This window comes from Schistocerca gregaria, chromosome 4, assembly GCF_023897955.1.
Source record: "Schistocerca gregaria isolate iqSchGreg1 chromosome 4, iqSchGreg1.2, whole genome shotgun sequence".
Classification (NCBI taxonomy): Eukaryota; Metazoa; Arthropoda; class Insecta; order Orthoptera; family Acrididae; genus Schistocerca; species Schistocerca gregaria.
Genome location: NC_064923.1, coordinates 160,909,312 through 160,930,310, shown reverse-complemented (window position 1 = coordinate 160,930,310; position 20,999 = coordinate 160,909,312). Strand labels below are relative to the sequence as shown.

Here is a 20,999-nt window from a genome sequence, read left to right as displayed (position 1 = left end):
TGAGATATGGTGATAGTCGAGCTAGAAAATCTTGTCTCTTAGGGGTAACACTAATTTCACACACAGACTCGGCATGGGAGGTTCCTATGGCACTCAGCTGTTCTGCAATTAACGGTTCAGCGTTTGCCACACACATTCATCTTGAAAGGATCTACGGTTCTCGTCAACAGTTAACTGTCTACAATTCACCGAATCCATTCTTAAACGAGACGACAGAGGCTGGGATGACCAAGTTATTCTTAAGTAGTATGCTTCTCTCACACTCCACCAAATGATCCATGGGTTGATGCATGACATGACACATGACAGTTACCTTTCTAGTGCTGATTGCAGGAATGATCATTTCATCCAGCACACAGTCTCCACACACTCGGATGCACATCTTCCTGGTCACAGTATCACATCTCGTCTAGCATAATCTTAGAGTGACTATAATCTTTAATTGCCTGAGAAGCTTTCAAAAAGTCCCATCTGAGAAAGATGTCATGACTACACTCTTGTAAGATGATTACTTCTAACGGCTGTGTATGGCCACTTACACCCATACGAATGATACATTTTCCCATAGGTTTTACATATTTCCCATTAGCCACATTCAGCAGAGATGTTTTGTTGTCAACGAACACGGTTTTCTGCAACTGGCGGTGGCCCTTCTCCGAAATGACTGCATATGATGCTCCATAGTCCACAAGAGCTTGGGCTGGTCGGCCATCCATGAGGATATCGAAGAAGTTTCCTATCCTTTTTGTAGTGATCGACGGCGGAGGATTTTTCTCTTCAGTGGCCTCACCTCCAAGGAAGGTCGCACCCTTTAGCTTTCCAGGTTGCGGTGGCTATGTGATTGGCTGGAGCTTCTAAACGGCGATGGAGACTTTGATCGGCGTGTTGGGGAGCATCCTCTCCAGCGGCTAGCTTGCGGCGATGGTGACCTACATCATCCTGCACACACATTTTCTTGTTCATCTTCGTCGTCCCATAGTTGGTCTCGGCGGAGATCAGTCTGCTGTCTTCTGGCGCAGGGATCATAAAATGCCCTCCACCTTTCTCGACAATAGTGCACCACATGTCCCCGTCGTCTGCAGTGGGAACATAGTGGTTGGTTATCCTGGGTCCTCCAGACATCAGATCTGGTGACCATGCAGCATTGTAGGAACATAATTCCTCATGGGCCTCGACTTTTTCACCATTCTCAAGGGAAATGAAGGACAAGAGGTTGGGTTCAATGTCTGTTCCACTTCCTCCCTTATGACCTCTTGAAGCACCTTGGTTTTTTATATCTGTGCAATGCAAGTGCCTTCTGAACTTCCTCTCTCACTATCGGACGAAGAACACTTGTGAAATCAGTTGCTTCCACCATCACAGGCATGGATACGATGTTTGGAAGCCGATCAAACTGCTTGCGTGTAATTCTTTTTTGATGCACTGGCACCATTTTATGAAGTCATCTGCTGCTGGAACCTCCTTCAGGAGTAGGGCTTCTTACAGGTCCTCAGCAACACCCTTCATGAGATGTGCAACCTTATCTTCCTCCTTCATTCTAGAATCCACTGTTTTACACAGCTCCAAGACGTCTTGAATGTAGGATGCTGTCGTTTCTCCTGGACACTGTGCCCTGTGCTTTAATTTATCTTCAGCTTTGCACTTCTGTCGTCGAGTGTCGCTGAAATACTAGCGCAGTTCTGCATGGAATACTTCCCAGCTTGTGAACTCCTCCTCGTTGTTCTCATAACATTGCTTGGCAGTGCCCTTCAAGTAGAAAAATGTGTTAGCCAAACACACAGTGGCATCCCATTTGTTAAATTTGGTTTACATACCTTCAGCCACGTTTTTGGATCTTGGCCATCATCACCAGAGAACCCGGAAGGATTTCTCGTGTGGTGGCACACAGTTGCTGTATTGTAATGGCCTCCTTTTCTTCTGTCTGTATTGTTGAGAGGAATGTCCAGGCAAAATACAACTAGAGGCTTTTCTCGAAGACACTTTTAAAGACTATGAAACAGTGCAGTGAGTTAGTGTGTGTGTGTGTGTGTGTGTGTGTGTGTGTGTGTGTGTGTGTGTGTGTGTGACAGACTACTGATGATTGAGAAGCTGGAAAGTTCCAAAAGAGCTGGCATTAGGAGGTCCTTGTTGTCCCTTAGTGTTATCTGTGGTTCATCTCGAGCACCCTTAGTTACTGCCTCAGCTGTGCTGCTTGTGTCTACACCATAATCTTCAGCACACACTGTGGTTCCTGTTGTGCTAGTTGTTACATGACATGTTACTTGACATGCATTCATAAGCGTGATGATGCATCTTCTGTCTGATTCTGTTTGCCTTCCTTGTATAAAATCTGCTAATCATATTCCTCTAATTTTAATTTCATTGGATGAGAAGACAAATCCGAAATGTTGCATAACCATGTGAGTGGCTTGCGATCTGTCAGTATCTTGAAGTGTCTGCTGTACAGGTAAGCTCTGAAGTGCTTCATGCCCACATTATGACAAGTATTTCCCGCAACACTGTGCTGTAATTTTGTCCTGTTTTGTTGAAAGTGGGAGATAAAGGCCACCAGAATTTCCTTCGCCACCATTCAAACCAATGGCATACTGGCCACTATCCATGGTCACTATGCATTGTTGTTCAAAGTTGGGATATTGTAGTATTGGCAGGCAGATAACTTTCTCTTTTAGTTGTTGGAAGGCTTCTTCCTTTTGTGCTCCCACTTGTAAAAAACTCCCTTTTTCAATAATTCATACAAGGTTTTGCAGGGTTGTCTCAAGTTCTGGAAATCAGGGAAAATCAGCGAATTTCAAACATGTCGGGGAAATCAGGGAAGTTTGAAAAGGAAAAACACTGGAAAAATCTCGTTTTTTGTCTCAGTGGATGAAATGGTTTGTTCACTGAGATGTCGTGCATCCCGTGCTTCCTGACACCCTCATTCTTACTGCTTCTGTCCTTCCTGCCATTCCCCTCTGCTTGCAGTCAGTGCTGCCACCACTGCTTGCTGCTAGCCTAGCAGCTGCTGATGAGAGGCAGGGAGTTGTGAGGAGTGGTTTGTGTGGATCTGATTCTGAGAGATTGTTGGTACGGTGACTGGAGACAGCGGTCATGTATGCATGAGTTGTCAGAGTTATTATGTGAAAGTGTATGTGCTCTCATTTTCTGACAAAGGCAGTGGCCGAAAACTTAGTTGTAAAAGTGTCATTGTCTTCTCTACATGCCTGTCAGCAGCTCAGTGATCATTAGTATTGATTCTCAGAGTATTTGCTCAAGTTATCTGTTGCTTGGATTGGTCACGGCACTCTCCTTTCATCAGCATGGTGTCTGTGACTCGTGAACAGCTGGTCACATGAGCGTACTTCAATGACAGGCCATTTCAGCAGGTACCACTAATGGAAGAGGCCTGCTGATCTGAAGCCCATCGTTTCCCAGTAATGTGCAGGTCCTGCCTGTAGGATCTAGTCTCACCAATCTGCCTGCAGGCTGGGTCTGTTTGTGTGTGGCATAATGCGGCAGATTTTCATCATGGACCCAGGAATGCGGTTCTCCTCAGCAGGCCAGAGCCCACAGTCAATGGATTTCAGGAATTGCAACTGTCTCGCCACAAGTACATTGTACAGTGTTGGGTTTCATAGACATTTTATTATTCTAGCACATTTTGGCACTTTGAAAGTAGTTCATATATTAGAAAGTATGGACAATAAAAAGAAGAAAATTGTGGCAGTCGCTGGCAGTTTGTGCATTATGTACTCGTATATTTCTTGAAAGAAAAATCACACAGTACCTGTAAAATGAAATGATTGTGTGGCATGGATGGCCATGAGGCCCCATCCAGGGAAGTTTGACTGCCGGGTTGCAATTCTTCGTTCAGGTGATGCCACATTGGCCTTCTTGTGTGTCAGTGATCATGAAATGATGATGAGGGTAGCACAACATCCAGTCCATGAGTTGAGAACATCCCCAAGGCCCACTGCATGTTAGTCAAACGCATTACCACTCAGCTAAGCAGGTGGTTACACAATACCTGTAAAATAATGGGCATAACACAGTGGGTAATAACTGACAAAATGAACATAGTAGAACCAATATTCTATTGGTGGTCACCTATAGTGTTGGTTTACACAACTCTTCCCTGCCTTATACACTTCTTTCAAGAAGTCTACTTTTTTCTGATGCTATTTCTAAAATCAGTAAAGGTATTTTAAATCTGTCTTGCGACTCCAAGGAGGTGCGTATTTTTGTTGAAATAAAACAACATCAGCGGTCTTCATGAAACACACACACCATTTGGCTTGCTTTCTCAATCTATAAACAGTTCATTACAAAAGATGTTGATGTTAGTACTTAAGGTTTTTGCTCACACATTTAGAAAGACACAAGTCCCTACATTTTCTTGTCAGCTTGTGTCTCTACTCACTCTTGAAATCTCAAAATTTGTCAGGGAAAAATGCTAAAACTTGTCAGGAAATCAGGGAAATACCAGAGAATTTCACTTGGGGAAACTCGTGACAAATCTGGTTTTCCAACCTTACTGAAGTTGCTAAAATCACATGTAGTATCCGATGAGGCCTGAACACACTTTTAATTGTCATTGTATGTGGTTGATGATATCACCTGATGGCTTGAACTTCGGACGTATGTGGCTGAAGTCCCTTAGCTGTCAACACATGATCCAAAGAGGTGACTTCCTTTCTCAAAAACTCACCCTTGTCCTTCATTATATTGTTTTGTCGTAATGTTCTAACACTGCTTTGAGTCAGGTATCATGCTCTTTGAGTAAAGCTCCCAAAACAGTGACATTGTCTAAATATGTAAAAACTAGGTTACCCTGTATTCCAGTCAACACCGCCGATCTTTCGAATGTGTATGGAGCTGCCATTAACTCCATGGCCATCTTATTGTATTCAGAATGCCCCATGGGAGTGCTGAATGCCATTTTCACCTGATTTTGTCATCTGTCAGTACTCGTAGTGTCCCTTATGTAGGTACAACTTTGAAAAGTATTTTGCTTTACCTAAACTGCCTAGTATTTCATCTATGTGGGGAAGAGAGTACACTATAGAGATATCTCATTTAACTTCCTATAATCTGAACCATTCTTTGCTTACTATAATCTGTACCATTCTTCGCTTATGTTGTCCACTAGCATCTGATTGTTTGGCAGCATTGTTAAAGGAAAGCGCCAAGCTCTCTTGCTGGCCGATATTATTCTATCAGGTAGCATACTGTCTACATCTTTCTTTGGTGCACTGTGCTGGGCATGTGGGATCGTGTATGGTCATTGACTGATGATTGTATCTTCTGCCTCGGTATTAATGGTATCTGATGCTCCACTATCATCGTGTGAGTCAGTCGATCACCTGGTAAATGGAACAGGTTGTTATAGGTGATGCACAATTCTTCAATAGATTGTTTCTCTTCTTTGCTCAAATGGTCTACTCACAAGTTATCTACCAAATTGCTCTTTCTAGATTTAACTACATCATTTGGTTCATTTCTTTGGTTCTCTTCTTACATAAGTGATTTTACATATGTCTGGTGGAAGCACAGACTCTGCAAGTACCCTGGGTGTCGGTGTTTGCAATTCTTCCTCATGAGTATTTATCATGCTGGTAATACATGTTCCACCACCTGCTGTGACTATTGCATCTGGGATGAATACACCTTGTCAGATTTCTTGTCTAGGAATTACAGTTTGTCCTGTTTACTCTTGTTAGTCATACTTTCACAAAAAAATTCTTCTTGCAGTCCTATCAAAGTTTTTGTTTTAACCACTTGTTGCCTATGCAGCTGGAATCTTGCCTATCGACTACTGTTTGTCCTCTACATTCTGTCGATGCTTTGTTCTGGGAAAATTCTTTTCCACAATTCTCTTTTCTTTTCTACACTGATTGCACCTGACAGGTAAAGTGCAGCTTTTGATAACACCTGGGGTGGTTGCCTTGGTCTGGGACCCTTATTCATAGCTCTGCTTGAGTTTACTTGGCTTGGTACACCACACTTCAATGTGTGCGCGGCTGCCGGTGTTGAGTTATTGCTTCTGAGTTTGCATGCATCTGAGGTCTCATAATTCTTTGAGATGCTATTTCACTGGATCTCAACTCTTGGTTCCCATCTTCTATCGTGCATATCTTCTGTTGGCGCTTGTGTGTGTTGGACCTCCTCATTTGCGATACTGTCAATGGTGTCAGCTCTCCTAGAATCCCAATGTTACCCTAGCTTCAATCCACTCTCTCTTATTAAACTCACATTTACATCTATTAGTACTTTATCTGGGGCTTACATGAATTGGTGCACTGTAATTGAATAAAATCATTCTTGCTGGTGCAGTCCGCAGTACGTGTAAAGTTGGACACAGCCTAAATTTGACTGTGTCCTTAAGCCTTGCATTCATTTCCCAGAGCATTCCTCTTATGGATATTTAACCCTCTGCTCTCCAACCAGTTTCTAGTATAGTGCCCTCAGCGATTACATTTTAAGCATGTTCCTGATTTTACTTGTGTACACGCGTACATACATCCCATTAGTTTGCACTGAATGCACCTCACTGGGAGTGGACATTGTGATCTGAGGCTATTCCCCCTGAAGTGATGAACATTGATCTCTGTTGTAGTTAATTTGCTTGGTGGAAGTACTAGTGTCTAATTAATTTTTCATACTTGACACCTGCTTATGCAGTTGCATGCCTAGTGACTTTCTTGCAATTAAGACTTTGCACTTGATCCATGGCCTGGCCTCGCCTTGCCTTGGATTGACAGATCCCTTAATTCCTTTTGATTAGAGCTTATGACACTCCCTTCAGTTGAAGCAAAACCAATAGCTTCAGATAATTTTAGACATTCTCTTTGTGATCTAGCGATTGTCTTTATTTGGTCCTCATAAAGTCCCTGAATGTAAACAGCGCACCTGAGTTTTCTGATTAATCCGTTACTTCCAGGAACATCCTACTTATTCATTACTTATTTCACTACTTCCATGAAGTGGAATTGCGTTGTGTCTATTCTTGTACCCCATTGAGCCACACTCTCATCTTCTGCTTGCCCACTGCCAAACAATTTTAAAGCATAATAATCTAACATTCGCTTATTCTCACAGTTTTCAATCAAAATCGCATGCAGTGTGGGCCAGGTTTCCATATTACAATGGACTAGTAGTTTGCTATGAGCTGACACTGATTTGTCCTATTATAAATTCTAAAAATACTTTCTTAGAGCTACGATCTACCAGTTCATAAGCATTGTCACAATTATTTATAAATTCAGATAACTGCTCTTGATCACAATGAGCCTTTTGTAGTGCTAATTCTGTTGCTTTGCTGTAGGTTAAAAATTGACGATTGCCAGTTAATGAATCCACACTGTCAGACTCAGTGGGTGTACTCATGGTCAGTAACCTTACCTCTTGGTCACCGTTGCATGACTGCGGTGGTGGCATTGGTGGCAGCCCTCTGGCCTGCCTCTCTTTTCACGGTTACACAGCTGTGGCGGTAGTGGTTGTGATGGTTGCCCTCGGTCTTGAAACTGTTCACTTGACATGTTACCTGTTCATGTTTAATGAAAACTGTTGAGATGGAGTAAGGAGGACACACAAAAGTTTGACAAGGGCTTACCTTCATTGATGCAATTGATGAAACACTATCATGTGGGCAGCTTGCAGGACTTCAGTTGCATAGCACCTACAGGCTAGAAGGATGTTCATAAACGCATAACCTGATGTAATTCTCAAAGAAGCTCTAGGGCAATGAAACTCGGAGTAGCTTAGTTTCAATGGAAGTATATTCTCAGCACTATTGAATGGAGTTCTAACTCAGTTAACCCTGTCACTGTCTTTGGCTTAGGTAGCTCTGCTAGTCAGCTGCCATCAACCTCGCGAACACGTCTGTCTTCTCAGTAATGATATTTTGTCAACATTGTCCCACTATCGTAAATCCACACCCTGGCACAGTTGTGTTCTTCGTTACTAGGGTCAGATCCTCCCTGTATAGCAGTTGCCACATTCTGGAAGATTCCCTCTGATGTATGTAGCAGTCACTTGCCTGAATCTTACCATATTTGGGGCAGATCAAGAGGTGCATACTTCTCTGTGATGAGGCTTGTTACGGGACTGGAGTTACATGTTCGGTGGACACTACCCTTGCTCGACAACAGGCTGATGCTGTTTGAGTAAACGATTAAGCAAATGCATCCACTGCTTCCTGAAGACAGTTCCTTGCTAGAATACCGGTTCCCTATCTCACTATCAGATTCTGCAACAAAAAGCAAAAATTTTGATACAACCAGTAAAAGATAATAGGGAAACAGTATGAACAGCACTTTTAAATTGAACTCAAAACATTATGATCCAGATTTTCGAAGTGGATTGACGGTATCAGATCCCACTTACATTCAACAGAAATGCTAACAGTTGTTGTATATATGTGTATATAGTTGTGAAGTGCATGGATTTTGTGCTTAACTAATTTAGTGATACCTTTTCCACTAGTCTACCAAAGATGAACCCAGTAATGTCAGTTTATCTCACTCAAAGCATTTGAAATTATTGAGCATAAAGAAGCACGTCTTCCATATGAGGTGGCAACAAGTGCTCCATTGAATGAATTGTAACATTGAAGTATGAGACGAAAACCTCTTTTTATTAGATTAGAATTATGTATCTATTAGCTCATATTTCCTTTTTCTCTTCTCCTTAAAGTATATTATATAGTTTTGTCTCCCATTAAGTGTCTGTTATATGTCTTTAAATGACTAATTGTAGTCATCTTTGATATTGATATTTCACTTGCCCTGATGCTGTCTTTTCATCACTTCATTGTCTTGATTTATATGCGCACATTGGTTTGAATAACTTCATTCAAATTTTCGGTGGGGAAAAATGAAGGTGACTGTTCAGAAAGTGAATTTTGAGGCTTATTAAAAGGACTAAATTGTCTTACAGCATGTTAGCTACCATAGAAACTTAATGGGGTCTTTTTTGTTGCCTAAGAACTTAATAATACTATCCTTGAATGGTACCCAAGCTTCCCTGTCACTATCATTTTTAGTCGAAGTTGGACTTTAACATCATTTTTCGAATGTTGGTCTCAACAAATGAGTATTTTTTCTGTTTGACATGTGATAAACAGGGTGAGTCAGCTGCTGCTTCCAATTAGTTTTATGCAATGCACATTGTTGTATTGGGAACAGTGTGCAGACAGGTGACAGCCACATAATCAGTATTAGTTCCCTCTCAGCAATTTGGACAACTGTTAGCAACCAGAATCATCTGTAAAAAAAAATAAAAGTGAGAATTGACCACAAGTTACATGGTATTTTTGAACCAAGATATATACCTTACTTCTGCCATACTTATCCAAATGTTTCCCATCTTACTTCGTGTAATTAGCAGTGTAGTCATACAGGTTTTGGATGTCTGTGTAAATTTATTCAATTTATAGTCCTTAACCTTTCATAAATATTTCAGGGGTTATTTACCTGAAAGTTGTTACTTCCTTGCTTCCTATTTTAACATCTCCAGTTAATTTTGTTGTTTCCTGTGATGACACACACTTCAGAAGACAACGTGTCTGAACCATTTACAAAATATTACGTGCTGTAAATGGAATAAACTTACAGAGATGTCAAAAACTTCTATGATTACAATGCTAATTACACAAAGCAGGTTGGGAGACATTTCATAAGTATGGCAGAAGTAAGGCATATCTTGAGTCAAAAACATCATATAACTCATGGCCAACCCTCACTTGTATTTTTTACAGTAAGAGTCTATTTGCTAACAATCACCCAAATCTCTGAGAGGGAACTTACATTGTTACAGATGTGTTGCCTGTCTGGATTCCATTCCTGATACAGACATAGTGCAGGTTGTGTAAAATGAACCAATAGGGCTAGCTGAATTACCCTGTATAAGGAAACTTCTCACAGATATACTTTAAACACTCCTAATATTTGAATAAGACATTCACAAGCTGTCTTATTGGGTCCAACTTATTGAGTACAGATGTCGGCAGATTTTTTTCAGATCCAAAAAAGTTTCATACACAGAACATTCTTCTCTCCAGTTTTTAAAAATTTTCTGCTCTCCTATCATATGCACATGAGAAACAAAAACTTGAAATAGTATGTGCAATGTGATCAACTGAAGTTGTAAAAACATATTTTTAAATGTTAAACATTAACTGTAAAAAATGTCTTGTATTTTTGTTATTGTGTTATGATTCAATGCACTGAAAACACCAAGAGAAACCTTTTCTGTTAAAAAAGTTTTTTTCATAATTGACATGTGTTACCAGTACATTAACTTTCCATAAATTCAGGATACATTCTTTTTGCAAAAAGTTTTTACAAAATGAAAGTGCAATTTTCTATTTTACTCTAATTCGCTTTGTGTGTGTGTGTGTGTGTGTGTGTGTGTGTGTGTGTGTGTGTGTGTGTGTGTGTGTGTGAGAGAGAGAGAGAGAGAGAGAGAGAGAGAGAGAGAGAGAGAGCATATTGTAACTAACATTTATATGTGCTTATTTTCTTTAGAGCTGAAGGAGACTGTGAGCCGCATGGGAGCCGACTTAAAACAAATGTTGCTAGACTCTGTTCGCAGTACATGGAATACTGTCTACCAACTGGCAATGTTTCACAAAAATGATGACAAAGCCCTGGAGCAGGAGATGAATAAAGTAATTTTCATTTTTTTTGTAGTGTTAGGAAAATTATTTGTTAGATATACTGTTTCTCAAAAAAAAGTTATCTTCTTTTATTATACAGGGCAATGATAACTTTGTTGTTCTTGATTGTCTTTAGCTTCCTTGAATCAATCTTTCAACATTGCTAATCTTGTTTCCCTATGTTTCTCATTTTTGAAACACCAGCATACTGTTTTATACATTTGTTTTCATATTTCTTCCATTTCTCCCTTTATTTCACTCTTTTTGTTGCATCAAAAATGGTAACATTCAGAACAAATCCATCACTTAGCAGCAGTGCATGCACTGTTATGAAACCTATCGGCAGATAAAAACTGTGTACTGGACTGGATCTCAAACTAGGAATCTCGCCTCCACAGCCAGCACTCTTCTGATGAGTTATCCAGACCTAAGTCTGTGAGTCGCTAGCTTAATAGGTATGAGCATTATCTGCATGTGTCAGGATTATGAGTTTGAATTGTGGTGCACTACACAGTTTAAATGTACCAGGAAGTTTCCAACAGTTATCATTCTTGTATGACTGCCTTTTTAGGTTTATAACCTCCCTGCAATTGTACTCCAATTGTTCACTGTTCAGTACAGAGAGGTGACAAAAGTCATGGGATACCTCTTAATATTGTATTGGACCTCCTTTTGCCCAGTGTAGTGCAGCAGCAACTTGATGTGGCCTGGACCCAACAAGTCGTTGGAAGTCCCTTGCAGAAACATTGAGCCATGCTGCCTCTGTACCTGTCCATAATTGCAAAAGTGTTGCTGGTCCAGAATTTTGTGCACAAACTGTCATTTTGATTTTCTCATAAATGTTTGATAGGATCTATGTCCAGTTGTCTGGGTTGCCAAAATCATTCACTCGAATTGTCCAGAATGTTCGTTAAACCAATTGCAAACAGTTGTGGACCAGTGATGTGGCACATTGTCATTCGTAAACATTCAGTCATTGTTTGGGAACATTATGGCTGGTATGACACTGATGAGGAAACTCAGTGTGTGAGTGCTCTTCAACGTCAAAAGGTTATGACAGTGTGACTCTTGTGTGTGACGTTTCAAAAACAGACTTTAGAATGAGTGTTTGTCTGATAACTCAGATTCTGAATATAACCAAAACCATTGTCCACTAAATCGTGACTGAACAATTGTAGACAAAGAAAGTGTGCACAAAATTCGTTCCAGAATCACCTTCTCTGTGCTCATTTGTGAAAAACTTGGGGAACTGGATAGAAATTACACTACATTTTTGATCGATGTTGATATCAGCAGATGATTCATGGTTTTGAAATATTACTGTGACTCAGAGGCACAGTTCTGAGTGTCATATGACACAGTTCCCATGCTTCAAAAGGCGACAACGAGCAGATGTAAAGTGAAGAAAATACTCATTGTTATTTCCAGTTGCTCGACAGCTTTGTGGTGAATGTGGAAAATAATTTGCTGTTGCTTCAGTTAAAAGCTGGCGAGCCTCAAGCAGTTGCAGGTGTTGACAGGTTACAAGAAACTTTCAGCAGCAAATTGAAAACCAAGAATGTAGGGAAATCAGTAAAGAGTAAGAAAGTGTTGTTGTTAGGTAGTTCCCTTGGAAGAGGTGTTGGTCAAATTTTGCAGGATGAACTTACGATCAGAATACCAAGTCATCAATTTTTTTTTAAATGTAATGCTGGTCTAGAGCAGATGACATAGGATTTAGGATCACTTTGCAAAGATTTCACTAAGGAAGACACTGTGGTTATAGTGGCTGGGCCAGGTAATAGTATTGACAGAGATCCTGGGTACAGTAGAGTGTGTGATCTGGCATAGATTGCATCAGTATCGAAGCATACTAGTGTTGAGTTTGTTTCTGTTCTTGGGCATCATTACCGACCTCATTTGAACCTCTTTTGTCAAGAGAGTTACGAGGGTCAGTCAAAAAGTAATGCCTCCTATTTTTTTTTTCTACGTTTAATTGTCAGGAAATTTAAATGCAATTACATAGGTTGAAAACCACAACATTGAGGATCATTTTGTCATTTTTCAATGTAATCTCCGCCCATCTCTACAGTTTTGGTCCATCTTTGAACAAGGGCATGTATCCCAGCACGGTAAAAGTCACAGCTCTGCTTCCTAAGCCATTGACGCACGGATGTTTTGACGGCCTCCTCATCTTCAAAATGAATCCCACGATGAGCTTCTTTTAGTGGCCCGAACAGATGGAAGTCTGATGGTGCCAGGTCAGGGCTGTATGGGGGATGAGGCAAAACTTCCCATCCAATTTTGACAATCTCGTCAGAAGTGTGACGACTGCTGTGTGGTCTTGCATTGTCATGCAAAAGAAGAACATCTGCCATTGATTTTGTTGGGCGAACTCGCTGAAGACGTGCTTTAAGTTTTTTGAGGGTTGTGACGTATTGAACAGAATTTATTGTGCATCCCTGCTCCAAAAAATCAACCAGAATCACACCCTCTGTATCCCAGAAAACTGTTGCCATAACTTTCCCTGCCGATCGCACAGTTTTGAATTTTTTCTTCCTCGGCGAGCTTGTGTGACGCCACTCCATTGACTGCCTCTTTGATTCGGGTTCAAAAAAATGCACACGTTTCGTCCCCGGTCACAATTTTTTTCAGAAACTCATCTCCCTCCAAACGGAAGCGCTGCAAGTGTTGGGAGGCTATTGTTTTCCTTGCCTCTTTATTCTGATCGGTTAACATTCTTGGAACCCACCGTGCACAAACTTTTGAGTACCCCAATTGTTTAATAATCGTGATCACACTGCCTTTACTAAGAGAAATAATGCGACACACTTCATCTGCAGTCACCCGACGGTCACCACGAATGATGTCATCAACTTGCTGAATGTTGTGTGGAGTCACTGCACTCACCGGCCTGCCGCTCCGCTTTTCGTCAGTCAACGGTGTTTGCCCTTCAGCTTCCTTACAACGACGAACCCATCGTCTAACAGTGCTGACATCCACTGTCACAACACCATACACCTTCTTCAGTCTTTCATGAATGTGTATGGGCGTTTCACCTTCTGCATTCAAGAATTCAATCACACAACGCTGTCTGAAACGAACATCGATGTCGGCCATCTTACAAACTTCTGCTGTGCTGCCACCTGTTGACACAGAAAGTTACTACTGCAGTGGATTGCAGAAGAAGGTTTGAGGAATGGCGCCAAATTCAAATTTTTCACTTAACTTAATTTTTTTAAGTAGAAAAAAAATGGGAGGCATTACTTTTTGACCGACCCTCGTAATTTGGAGTTGGAATGGCTGCTTATGTCAGTTGCAGGTTCACACATTGGTGTGCTTCCTGTTGATTCTCTCAATAGGTGGGATTATACTAGGCATGGCCTTCACCTCAACAGGAAAGGGAAGGGTAAGCTGGCTGGGAAAATAGCAGGAAAGTTAAATGGGGGAGGCACTGTCGCGAGTGATAAACTACCACTGGTTATAGGGTTAAGAAAAGACCCTTTTTTAGGGTAGGGAGGACAGAAAGAAACCAAATCTTAAGAGAGGTTAGGATTGAGACAAACCTTCAGTTTGAGAAAGAAACCAAAAAACATGATTCTGTGACATCAGCATAAACAGCTGCTGGTTAAGAATTTTTCAACAATCAGCAGAAATTTCAAATCCATCCAATTGCAGCTCAGTCAATGTGAAATGTCAGCTATATTTGAGAACTGAGAAATAAAATTAATGAATTAATTATCTGCATAAATGAATTAGAGTCCTCAAACCCAGCTGACATAATCTGCCTCTGTAAACATCATATGACCACCGATATAGGACTTTTAAGTGTTACAGGATTTAGGTTAGCGCCTCACTTTTGTAGAGCAGAAATGGAGAAAGGAAGAGTTGCCACATACGTAAGGAACTGCCATAAATTTAAGAACATAGACATTCATAAATTTTGCCTAGAACAGCATATGGAAGCATGTACAAAAGAAGTAGACTTTCACAAAAAAAATCCTTCATAATACTAAGAGTGTACTGAGCACTAGAGGCCGTCAACTGTCACCGTATTCCCACTCGTTCTCGTAAGCGAGACTGAGCAGCGAGAATGCTGCCTGCGAGATTATCATGTTCCAAGAGTGCGGTCTCAATAACTAGGCGACCCGACACACTCGGCTGGCCACCTGCAGCACCGCCAGTCCCATGGGGCCGTTCCGAACGTGGATCGTACTCTGTGCGGCTATCCGAGTTACAAGTATACTAGTAAGGAATATGCACATGTGACATGTCACAGTTGTGCTGGTATGTATGAATGCATTTTGGGAGATTTAAGACACATTTCGGTCGAACTAATCAAAACTTAGACATTCGAACAAATCCAGTCCACGTAATTATAAAAGTAAAGCTGCCACAGATTCCTGTAAAAGTGCTATCAGTGGTGGCATTCAGGTTACTCAGAAACTGTCATGTTCACGGCGACAAGGGAAATCGTGAAACCTTATGATAAAGCAAGAGATAATGACTGTAAATTATTTTCTACATGAAGATGCGCTTATCGTGGGATCTAAGCTAAGCATTAACACGAAGTTATTTCTTGCAGTAGCAAGGAAAACTAGCCACCCACTTTCCTGCCTACCATATACATTAATATTGAATTTTTTGTGTGTGCATTTTGTAAATGGTTCAAATGGCTCTGAGCAGTATGGGACTTAATTTCTGAGGTCATCAGTCCCCTAAAACTTAGAACTACTTAAACCTAACTAACCTAAGGACATAACACACATCCATTCCCGAGGCAGGATTCGAACCTGCGACCATAGTGGTCGCTCGGTTCCAGACTGCACAGCCACTCTGGCCGGCGGCTCAGAAAGGAGTTCAGTATGCAGCAACAAATATCTCTGATTACTTGCCCAGTAACATAAAATGACTGGCAGGTAGCAAAGTAAGTTCAAATTGAACTTAAAAATTAAAATGTCTGGCAGGTAGCAAAGTGAGTTTTAAATCAAACTTAAAAACCACTTTTCCTGGACAACTCCTTCTGTTCCATTGAAGAATGTCTATTGAAAAGGTGGTAACCAGAGAAAAAAAAAAAAGCTCTTTCCACATCATTTCCATGAAACAATCATTCAAATGATCTATCGAACATTTAACTAACTAACTGACCAACCAAAGACTGTTGTACTGGCAGTCGTTCAATAGCACCCAAAAGAAAAAAGATTTGTTTGAATCATGCAAAACGGTCTCTATTTGGTCTTTCTGTTAATGGAATGAGTTTACTAACATCATGTACACATTGTTCCACCTGGTTTCTACATTATGGTGTAAGGTTTTATCTAATCTCTCAACTAAGCCAGATCACTTCATAAAGCCTACTAGTTTACGTGCAGTCGGGATGGAATCATACACTGCAGGAATCTCATCCATTAAGAAACTTTCATTGAATGTGTGCCTCAGTGCTGTATTAATACAGCATGGGAGTCAAAATGTTTCAAATGGGTCTGAGCACTATGCGACTTAACTTCTGAGGCCATCAGTTGCCTAGAACTTAGAACTAATTAAACCTAACTAACCTAAGGACATCACACACATCCATGCCCGAGGAAGGATTCGAACCTGCGACCGTAGTGGTTGTTCGGTTCCAGACTGCAGTGGCTAGAACCGCACGGCCACTCCGGCCGGCACATGGGAGTCATTTGTGTACTTCTAGTGCTTTCTTGATGTTAGCTCCCTGATGTGTAACGAAAGTAACCTGTCTTAGTTCCGAGGACATTATCTGCAACTCTGCCATTTATTCATATATTTCCTTAATGATATGTTCACCAGTCTTGGCTACATCAGGAAACCTCGTAGTTAAGAGTACACTCTTTTTTAGTTTCCATTTGTCCGTCGACTCATCAGTATAGCTGGATGTGACAGTCAGGTAATGGGTCTTACTATAACTGTCTCTCCACAGATCGCACGTCATTGAACACTGGTTTTTACCAATTGCGTCTTTCACTTCTGGAATAAGTTCACTCCTGACTTGATCAGCCAATTCCTTAATATGTCATGCTACAGTCCTTGGGGAAGGTAGCACATCTTGGGCGGTGATTTGTCCATATTTTGCTCCTGTATTTATCAGTTCTTGAGCTAAGTTTATGACTCCTGCACCACTTTCCATATTAAATGGTCGGAGGTCTGTTGCACACATTAAAACACATTTGTCCCTAATAGATATTTTATCAGCACTGGCAGCTGCAACGCTTGACAAGTGTCGATTATCCTTACATTTATGTCTGTTCATTCCAATTGCACTTCCTTTGTAAGCAGGCAATGCTCTACAATTTCCATTTTGGCACTGAACATAACCAACTGGAAGATGTGTATCTCTTTCAACAACCACCTGAAACAGTCGTAATAAATACCTTCATGTATGTTTCACGAAGACTATTTTTCTTTTTGTTTACGGACACAAATGTATCAATTCAGTAAAAAATTCTACACAAACGAAGCGATTCGATTAATCAAATGCTATCACATCTCGAATTCAGAAGCTGTGTTCTGTAATTGTTTAGTAATAATTGAAGGGCTTACCTTAAAATTTTCCCAACTGAAACTGCCACTCCTTACTCTCACTTTATTTATCAGAATGTACGTCCCATGAGCAAGTTTCTTCAACACATCATCTTTTGTGATGGTAGTCATCGCACTAGTCCCGATTCCGGAACAACTCATGCTGAGTTTAGTCCCGTGACAGTTTACTGCCTACCGCTACGTTACAATAATACGATGTTCTCGGCTAGCTCGCACTCTCGCAGTCTCGGCCCGGCACGTGTTCTATTCGACAATCCTCGTCTCGGCTCAGTCTCGTAGTGTGACGTCAGTCATCCCCACCTCATGCGCGTCTGCTAGCGATAATGAGCCGCGTACTCAGCGAGAAGCAAGCGAGACTGAGCAGCTTTTTGTCGTGCTCTTCTGAGCACCTGCAGGTAACTTTAATCTGTTCATAAAGGACCTTGAAGCTGCACAGGCCCATTTAACAACCAAAAACAAAGAAATAGTGGTTGCTGGTGACTTCAGTGTAGATTTCCTTAAAGACTCTCCCAAAAAGAACTTATTTGAGTTAGTAACGCTATCATTCAACTTAATTCCCACTGTAAAGTTCCCTATTAGGGTAGCCAATTGCTCACAAACAGCATTCGATAATATCTTTATAGAAAAGCCCAATGAACAAAATTATATTACAAAACCAATAGTCAATAGCCTCTCAGACCATGACATGCAGTTCCTTCTGTTAAATGTTAATACTGAACAGGATATATAATCAGTTAAATATGAGCTCAAGAGGATAATCAATAAGCCAAAAATTATTTTAGGACACTCCTCAGAGACATTCACTGGAGTGATGTTTACAGTGCTCATGGCATGAATTGAGAAATATAATACTTTTGCTAATAAAGTGTTTACCTTATTTGAACACTGTTTTCCCCCAAAACTGAGGTTAGAGCAAAGTCTACAAAGAAGCCATGGTTTACTCAAGGAATAGAGGTGTCTTGTAAAACAAAAAGAAAACTGTCTGTTAATCTGAAACAGGTCTGATGTTAGACATGAAGAGGGACAAATAGCTTTAAGAGTAAATGATACATTGGTGACAGATGTGTATAGTGTTGCAGAACTTTTTAACAAACATTTTATAACTGTTCCTGAAAAGATGGGGGTTGTCAGGTTCCGTAGATGCTGCTATGGAATACCTCAGAGCAGACATTTCAAGTAACTTCCCGTAATATTAATTTGAGCCTCACTACCCCAGCAGAAGTAATGTCCATCATACAACCTTTAAAATCAAAAACATCTAGTGGGTATGATGAAATATCAACAAAGTTAGTTAAAGATGTCATTTTGAATTAAGTAACATATTAAGCTATCTGTGTAACCAGTCATTTATCAGTGGAATATTTCCTGACTGGTTGCAATATGCTGAAGTTACGCCACTGTTTAAGAAGGGAGATAAAGGAATAGCATCAAATTTCCATTCAATTTCTCTTTTTCCAGCATTCTCAAAAATTTTGGAAGAGGTAATGTACAGTCATCTTAATAACCATCTTATCACAAATAACATACTGCCGCAGTTGCAGGTCGGATTTCTATAGGGTTCTGATATTGAGAAGGCTATCTACACTTACAGTGAAAATGTACTTAATTCATTAGACGAAAAATTGGAGGCAACTGGTATATTTTTTGATCTGTCAAGGGCATTTGACTGTGTAAATCACAATATCCTTTTAAGTAAATTAGAATATGATGGTATAATAGGAAATGCTGCAAAATCTCTGGCAGGAAACAAAGGGTGTTATTAGGAAAGAGATACATATTAAGAGATCAGGCATCATCCAGCTGGGAACTAATTACATGTGAGGTCCCACAAGGTTCGATCTTAGGGCCCTTACTATTTCTTGTGTGTATCAGCAACCTTTCATCAGAAACATTACCATGTGCCAAGTTTGTTTTGTTGATGATACAAAACATTGCAATAAATAGCAAATCAAGTGTAGTCTTAGAAAGATCGGCTACTAAAATAATTGTGGGCATTAATCACTGGTTCCTAGCCAATTTTTTGTCACTAAACTTTGAAAAAACACACTACATGCAGTTCAGAACTTGTAAGGGGTGTCCCACGAGTATATGCCTAACATACGATGACAGGCAGGTAGAAGAAGTGGATAGTGTTAAATTCTTGGGATTACAGCTTGATGATAAATTCAACTGGGAGGAGCATACCACAGAACTGCTGAAACGTCTTAACAAATCTCTGTTTCAATGTGAATTGTGTCAAACAGAGGGGATGTAAAAATGAAAAAGCTGGCATACTACACTTACTTTCATTCCGTAATGACTTATTTTTTGGGGTAATTCATCAAGACAAGCTAAAGTTTTCCAGGCACAAAAATGTGCAATGAGAGTTATATGTGGTGTGAACTGAAGAACATCCTGCAGAAGACACTCCATTCCCCCCTCCCCCTCCTTTTCTGTCCATCTCATCCCTCTACATCCATTTCCTTCTTCCCTGCATATATGCCCATATCCTCTTCCACCTGGCCTTGAGCCTTGTTTAGTGTTGTTACAAATTCACATTTCTCAGTAGTATTCCATTCATAGGCTGATAAGTCATAAATACATCTTTCCATGAGAACTGTGAGGAAGAAAACAAAACAGCACATTATTGTGTTTACAGTTTTTCATTAAAATTATATATAACAAGCAACAATAGGGCCTATATGTGAGAAAAACAATTTGTCTAAAGGGTTAAGTGACCTGATAACTGTAGTTAAAACTAAAGCTACGAGAAAGAAAACAAAACTGCACATTTTTACAGCAGAGTGCAATACAGCATTTTCTTCCTTGTGATTGGTTTTAGCAGAAAGCCTGTATGTAGTTGTTTAAGAAACTATATTCATTTAAGTATTGTGGAAAAATTTAAATAAATTGGTCAAGTACTTTTCGAGATTTTTGTTAACATTATTCTTCCTTTCTGTATTAAATATATATGTACATATTTAAAAAATATATGTATAACCTATGACGCTCTGATCGTTAGAACATCATGTAAAAATAATTTGAGTAAATTGATCAAGGACTTCTTGAAATTTTTGGCAACGATGTTTCCCCTTTATACGTGAGTGTATGTAGGCTTGTCAGTCTGAATGTTTGTTGGAGTATCATGTAAAAATTTGATGTAAATCGGTCAGGTGCTATTTGAGATTTTTGGTAACAACGTTAAATGGTGAATTGTCTTCATATAGTAGCATAGAAAGCTTTTTAGGTCAGTAGGTGATCTACAATTCTAATAAATAATTGTAAAACTGGACTCTGGTTATCATTCTGGACAGATGACACACACACACACACACACACACACACACACACACACACACACACATTGTATTTGACAATTGAGAGAGATACTGAGATAATTTGTCATGTATTCAACACTTCTACCATTGTATTCACAGACTGAGTAGAAATGAACAAAACTCTTGTCTGCCCTTCCATAAAAAGGTCACCATGTATTGTGAATACCAAACAATGGTTTTTAACTTAGGAGTAAAGGAAACAATTCATAAGTAATAGACGCAGTGACTTGTTGACTATCAAACACATTTTTCACCAGCTGAATACACAATACTGGGATGCAGTTGGGCAGATTGACTGGGGGTGAGACGTTGTGCATAGTGCTGTGGGATGTTGGTTCTACTTCAGATATGTGTTGCAGGGCAGTGCATTGCATTTCCAGTCTCAAAAGAGCTTCAGCCAGCAGACTAATACAGTGCATCCAAAATCTCTCTGCAGCAGCAAGCTCCGTGTGTCTTTGCTTGCGGGGCATGTAAGGTTGGCAGCACATTAATGTCACTGTATAAGCTATATG

The 20,999-nt window shown here is 40.2% G+C and overlaps 1 protein-coding gene across 2 annotated transcripts in view; it reads left to right on the top strand.

Annotated features, from left to right (window-relative positions):
• The window catches only part of LOC126365914 (phospholipase DDHD2), a 213,888-nt gene that overhangs the window by 162,750 nt on the left and 30,139 nt on the right, over positions 1-20,999 (top strand). For both annotated transcript variants that reach the window (XM_050008651.1, XM_050008652.1), the window contains exon 11: positions 10,503-10,645. In XM_050008651.1, the coding sequence (XP_049864608.1) occupies positions 10,503-10,645 (143 nt within the window). The remainder of the gene's footprint in view (positions 1-10,502; positions 10,646-20,999) is intronic.